The sequence below is a fragment of the Trichomycterus rosablanca genome, chromosome 8 (assembly GCF_030014385.1).
Source record: "Trichomycterus rosablanca isolate fTriRos1 chromosome 8, fTriRos1.hap1, whole genome shotgun sequence".
Lineage (NCBI taxonomy): Eukaryota > Metazoa > Chordata > Actinopteri > Siluriformes > Trichomycteridae > Trichomycterus > Trichomycterus rosablanca.
The window spans coordinates 2,924,026-2,930,806 of NC_085995.1; the positions used below are offsets into that span (position 1 = coordinate 2,924,026).

The following is a 6,781-nucleotide window of genomic DNA, read 5'->3' on the forward strand; positions in this document are numbered from 1 at the left end:
ATGATTCACCACACAATCTGCTTGTTGGTAATCCTATAATGGTTCCTTTCCAATCATGTTTGGGGTAGAGTGACTTAATTAAGTGAAACACCATAGACATTAACAAATGGACTGTAATTTGTAATTGTATACCTATTATATGCAGCTGAAACCAGAGGTAATACCAGTGCTAATCCCATTTATTAGTGGCTTCCCTGCTTGATTCATTTAATGTTGAATATTTCTCTTACAGCATGACAGGCCAAGCGTTGGAGGACAGTGTGGAACTTATGGACCACAGGCTCTCAGTGAAGACCCTGATGGAGGACGATTTGGAAAGAGCAGACAGCAAACTGAGCCGGTGAAAATAACACTAGCGCTGTATAATATATATATTTATGTTTATAAATAAATATAAACATACATAATATAACTCACCTTGATTCAGTCAGGTGTAAAATCGAGCTTGATCTTAGCTTTGGGTCCAGTATTTTATTTATTTAATCTCAGCTATTCGTGGTCCAGGTTACAGATTATCATCAGTAATGGCTTTTGTGTAAATCTTGTTCTTTTTAAGGGTCCATTCAATATGTGATGACACGTCGTCTGAGTTACAGCGGGTCGCTACACTCGAGGTTCGCGGCCCAAACTCTCAGAACTCCTTCCATGGAAGAGGAGCCTTGTCCAGGTGAGATTTCTGCTCACACAAGAAGTTATATTGGGTGTCTCTATTTTTATGTACATTTGAGGTAAATCACACCATAAAACATTTGGTGGTACAGTGGGTAGCACTATTACATCACATCAATAAGGGCCTGGGGTCTATTCCCCAGCTGTGTGGCCAGGGTCCTTTCTGTGTGTAGTTGGTATGTTCTCCCTGGGTCTGTGTGGGTTTCCTCTGAGTGCTTCGGTTTTCTCCCACAAGTTCAAAGACCTGCAGTCAGGTCACCTGGAGATACTCAAAAAAAAGCTCAGTGGTTAAGGTCCTGGACTGGTAATCAGAAGGCTGCTAGTTCAAGCCCCATATCTGCCAAGTTGCTGCCATTGGACACATGGGCAGGGTTATTGCTTAAATTGTATTCATCACAATTCTAAGTCTTAGGCATTGTGTGCATGTAATTTTTGTAATGGTTAGGATAGTAAGATTTTAACCACCAGGTTGAGCCATCTTCTACAAAAACCCTGACTATATCTTTAAACAAAAACATGTTCATTGTACATTAGGTTGGTGAGTATGGTGGTGACTCTCCGAGAATGGGCCCATAAGAGTCTCCAAGAGGAAGAAGAGCGTCCAGACTCATTCCTGGAGCGTTTTCGTGGACCTGAACTCCGCATCACTCACAGCCGCATCAGCAGCAACCGTTCTGGACTAAACAACAGCGTCAAAACCAAGTGAGACAGTCCGCTCTTAAAATAATCTCAAATCCTTCACAATTTCACAGCAAATTACACATTTTAATGAGTTTAGAGCAACTTCAATCCTTGATGGAAAACTGTTACACAAATGCTTGTTAGCAGCAAAAAATCTAATTGGTTTTGTTGTGGTAAATAAATGATTCTTTCAGAAAATCTATCCGTTCTTTGAGAGATGAAAAATGTGACTACAATCTTAGACTATGGGAACATCCTGGAAATTTGCTGTTTTTGAGCAGTTAAACACCCATGCAAAGAATTCATTAAATCTGACTTTCACGGTGACTCTCAGATCATCATGCAGGTCTTTCTAAATAACTGTCTGAGAAGTCCAAGCAGTGAAGTCATGTTTAGTTTGGTTCAGGTTGATTCATTTGCACTGACAGGGAGGTTTGAGGTGTTTGCTGTTGCTCTGTAGTTTTTTATTCCATTTTTTTATTTTGATTTGTGCTGTGCATTACGAGTGAGCAAATTGATTTACTGTAAACGACGTGTTATTATCCGGGTTTGGTAGCTCAGCGGTTAAAGTACAGGACTAGTAACTGTAACGTCACTGGTTCAAGCCCCACATCTGCCAGTTTGCCACTGTTAGGCCCTGGAGTAAGACCCTTAACCCGCAATTGCTTCCTTTGTATACAGTCTCAATTGTAAGTTGCTTGGGACGAAGGTCGGTAAATGCTGAAGATGTTAAACCACAGTGGTGCTATCGGTCAGCTATAAGTTTACACAAACATGACTGGTGATGTCTGAGGACAGTGGCCGAAGCCCAGCGATGGATTGGTGCTCTGCCCAGGGTATTCCTGCCTTACGATTCCCATAATTGGACCAGATCGGGATAAAGCGGCTGATAAAAATGAATTTAAATGAATGAGACACTTTGTACACTCATTTTAATAAGAAATATTTTACAGGAAGAAGCCAGATGCGTTTATTCTGGCACCAGCTGATGACAAGTACTACCACTGGCTGTTCATCATCGCTGCAGCTGTACTGTACAACTGGTGTCTTCTAGTAGCCAGGTAAAAAAAAAACACTATTATTTCTGCCATTAGAGTATTTATACTTGTTTTGTTTAAAGTAAACTGGATACATGGATGTGTTGAAATACTGTTAATAAATAATAACATTTCCATTTCTCATCTGGACAGGACGCTCTAACCAAGCTGCAAACCTAATGAAGCCTAATTTAAGCTCTCATTTTAATGATTATTTGATGTAAATAAGTGTGATTCTGCCAAGGGGGCATTTCCTCTTCAGCCTCACAAATGAACCATTCATATTTTAAACACAGGGCCTGCTTTGATGAACTTCAAACCAACAACTACATTCTGTGGCTGGTTCTTGATTACCTCTCTGATCTGGTCTACATCCTGGACACCTGTGTGAGACTAAGAACAGGTCAGAATTATGTTTAAATCCTGTGTTTATTAAAATAATATTGTCATAAAGAACGAGTTGTTTTTGCAAAAGCTGGATGGTCCAAGCAAAGAAGATTTCTCTCGTCTCTTGTATTTATTGGTCACCACAGTGGATCATTCTGATCAATGGATGCCCTTCCTGGTGCTCTTTAATTTATCCTGGCTTGGGACCAGCACTAAGAGCGCACTGGCAAGTGCTCTCCCACGACATAGCCAATCATATCTGTCTAGGCACTCGACTGGCCGATAGCACCGCTGAGATTCATTCCCCATCACTTCATTTATCATAAGTGTGCTAAAGTGATTTACCACTGTGCCATCCAAGCACCCAGAGAATAAAAAGACAAAGAGGTAAAAGAAAACATATGTAAGGAGCAAGAAGGGGGCGATAATAGGAAGAAAATGAAAGTATGGGAAGGTGGTGCAGCATAGTAACATATTCTTCAGCTCCTGGGTTCAGTTGTTCTTCCGTTTCTGTGAGGAATTCTTCCTGGTCTGTTCTTCTTAACAGACAAGACAAGACAAGACAAGACAAGACAAGACAAGACAAGACAAGACAAGACAAGACAAGACAAGACAAGACAAGACAAGACAAGACAAGACAAGACAAGACAAGACAAGACAAGACAAGACAAGACAAGACAAGACAAGACAAGACAAGACAAGACAAGACAAGACAAGACAAGACAAGACAAGACAAGACAAGAGAGAAATACCTATATACATAATTGAGCATGTACAAGACATTAGCAAAAGCAGCAGCATAAGTATTATAATGGAATGTTGGAATTGTTGGTCTCTCAAACCAGTAAAAACGGGGGTCTGTTCTTAAAAGGGTCGCTAGTTCACAAGAACCAGCCCCAGTACTTTGTTGGTGGATTGTAAATAAAATCAGTGTAAATGTGTAGTATGTATTATTCTACAACAGATTTACAGAGATGGACAAAAGAAGTACCAGTAAATATTGGAAAATAAAGACAATAGTTCAGATTCTATTAATAATTGTACCAAGGTTTAAAGAGAAATGATTAGAAACAGTGTCTACTTTTTTTATGGTGCTACTTGCTGGGAGAAACTTTATGATTACTCTGTTGACAACAAATTTTTACATGATTTCCACACTGTAGGTTTCCTGGAGCAGGGTCTCCTGGTGAAGGACCTGAAAAAATTGAGAGAGAACTACATTAGTACCCTACAGTTTAAGCTAGACCTGTTGTCCATCCTGCCCACCGATCTGGCTTACATCGTGACTGGTATCCACGTTCCCGAGCTGCGCTTTAATCGACTGATGCGCTTCTCTCGTATGTTCGAGTTCTTCGATCGCACAGAGACTCGCACCAGCTACCCCAACACTTTTCGCATCAGCAACCTGGTGCTCTACATCTTGGTCATCATCCACTGGAACGCCTGCATCTACTTCGCCATCTCCAAATCTATCGGCTTCGGATCAGATCAGTGGGTCTACCCTAACATCTCCCATCCTGAGTTTGGCACGCTGACTAGAGGCTACATCTACTGCCTCTACTGGTCCACGCTCACGCTTACCACTATAGGGGAGATGCCTGCACCAGAACGCGATGAGGAATATCTCTTTGTGGTCTTCGACTTCCTGGTGGGCGTGCTCATATTCGCCACGATTGTAGGTAACGTAGGAGCCATGATCTCCAACATGAATGCCACACGAGCGCAGTTTCAAGCTCGCATTGATGCCATCAAGCACTACATGAAGTTCCGCAAGGTCAGCAAAGAGCTGGAGGGTCGGGTCATTAAATGGTTCGACTATCTCTGGACCAACAAGAAGACAATCGATGAGCAAGAAGTGCTCAAAAATCTTCCCAACAAGCTGCGGGCGGAGATCGCCATCAATGTGCATCTGGAAACACTCAAGAAAGTGCGCATCTTCCAGGATTGTGAAGCTGGTCTGCTAGTGGAGCTGGTTCTTAAGCTGCGTCCACAGGTCTTCAGCCCCGGAGACTACATCTGTCGCAAGGGAGACATCGGGAAGGAGATGTACATCATTAAAGAAGGTCGATTGGCTGTGGTGGCTGACGACGGGGTGACGCAGTACGCCCTCTTGACGTCCGGAAGCTGCTTCGGTGAGATCAGCATCCTCAATATCAAAGGCAGCAAAATGGGAAACAGGCGTACAGCCAACATCCGGAGCATCGGCTATTCAGACCTGTTCTGTCTGTCCAAAGACGATCTGATGGAAGCTGTGATGGAGTACCCAGACGCCAAGAGGGCGCTGGAGGAGAGAGGGCGTGAGATCCTGAGAAAGGAGGGACTGCTCGAGGAACTCGGGACTGCAGGACTTACCGGAGAACAAATCGAGGAGAAAGTTGAGCATCTCGAAGCCTCGTTGGATACTTTGCAGACACGATTCGCCAGGCTGCTGGGGGAATATACCAACACCCAGAAGCGACTCAAGCAGAGACTCACCACTCTGGAGGGCAGGTTCCACCACACTGGCAGTGGATTTCTGTCCGACGGCAATGAGAGCACTGTTGACGGAGATGGAACTCACAGTGAAGTGAACATTCATCTGTGAACAGAACTGGTTCATTTTAGCTGTATTTTAGAAACTCTGTGGCCTCTTTCCACTATACAGCCAAACAGTTCTTAAGCCAAGCACATGACGTTGTTGTCTAAAATAAAAGATTTCAAAAGATTTTCTGTGTTCAATCATTTTTACATCATAATTTCTAGTGCAAACAAAATAGTCACAGCAAAAAATTTACATAGTGAGAAAATGTATGTTAATTATTAATTTTTTATAATTTACCAGCAGCACAGCAGCTTTTCTCAGTTGATCACAGAAGAGGTGTGGCTTAATTATTTATTATTAAAATTATTAGTTTGCTAGCAACTGACATGACCTCTGGTTCAATAGTTTTGTTCAATTCTTTTTATGCATCTCCCCCTTCCTAATTTCCTCCCAATCTAGTCATATCCAATTACTTGATTTGTATTTTCACCTTAAACACCTCTTCTTTTTACCTGCATAAGGCAGGTTCATATGGGGATCCGTATCGCGCACTGAGAGTCACACGCCAATCAATGCCTGCCATTAAGTTTAATCTTGAATTCAATCTAAGACTGGGCACAAGGTGAAACTACACACTGGCACCCACAAAGGTGTGCAGTGACACTGTCTTGTCACTGTTGTTTAATAGCAGGAATACCTGCAGGCACTCGGGTGGCACAGCGTTCTGTTACCCCTATATCCTGGTCAGGGTGGTGGTGGGCCCGGTCTCTCAGGGCAACACTGGATGCAATGCAGGAATACACTGGACAGGCCATTAATCCATCAAAGTGTTTCGGTCACACCTTACCCCGGCAGAGCGACAGCGCCACTGAGATTCGACCCCGGCCTAACAGACCACTGCGCCACCTGAGGCCCCACTTAAAACTGCAAATATGATTGTTTAAATTGTTGGAAAATAATATATAAAGTTTGAAATATAACAACTTGAAAAAATAGGTGCTTTAATAAATTTGAATTTTGATTTTAGAGATTATAAGTAAGTATTATAAGACACATAGGCAAGCAGTAGCCTAGTGGTTAAGGTACTGGACTAGTAATCAGAAGGTTGCTGGTTCAAATCCCACTACTGCTAGGTTGCTGCTGTTGGGTCCTTAAGCAAGGCCCTTAACCCTCAATTGCTTATACTGTAACTGTGATGTAAGTCGCTTTGGATAAAGGCGTCTGCTAAATGTAAATATTTGATCTATTTCTGATGCCACATATGGCATATGCCTCACTAAATGGTTTTTAATCATTAAACAAACATCATATTACACAAAGAATCTGAATATGTTTAGTTGCAGTCATTGCTGCTCTTGGTAGTGCATCCAGTTATTAGGTCAAGGGGACATATATTTATACCTTTTTTACAGTGGGTGATGGTATACCTGGGAAACCAGCTAAAACGTCTGGACAGACACTGACCTGAGGCAGGGATTAAACTAAA

General features: G+C 42.3%; 1 protein-coding gene across 1 annotated transcript; it reads left to right on the forward strand.

Moving 5' to 3' along the window:
* Positions 1-233: 233 nt before the first annotated feature.
* Positions 234-5,476, forward strand: cnga2a (cyclic nucleotide gated channel subunit alpha 2a). The gene is made up of 6 exons (XM_063000363.1): positions 234-340; positions 557-667; positions 1,204-1,371; positions 2,304-2,411; positions 2,684-2,790; positions 3,938-5,476. Exons 1-6 carry the CDS (start codon positions 234-236, stop codon positions 5,356-5,358), a joined length of 2,022 nt encoding a protein of 673 aa, XP_062856433.1. The 3' UTR covers positions 5,359-5,476.
* Positions 5,477-6,781: the final 1,305 nt, after the last annotated feature.

Bases quoted from the DNA above. Each gene is read 5' to 3' on its own strand.
- cnga2a (XM_063000363.1), top strand. From the start codon at position 234: ATGACAGGCCAAGCGTTGGAGGACAGTGTGGAACTTATGGACCACAGG. The intron at 668-1,203 runs GTGAGATTTCTG...ATTGTACATTAG, and splicing joins GGAAGAGGAGCCTTGTCCAG to GTTGGTGAGTATGGTGGTGA. The intron at 1,372-2,303 runs GTGAGACAGTCC...AATATTTTACAG, and splicing joins AACAACAGCGTCAAAACCAA to GAAGAAGCCAGATGCGTTTA.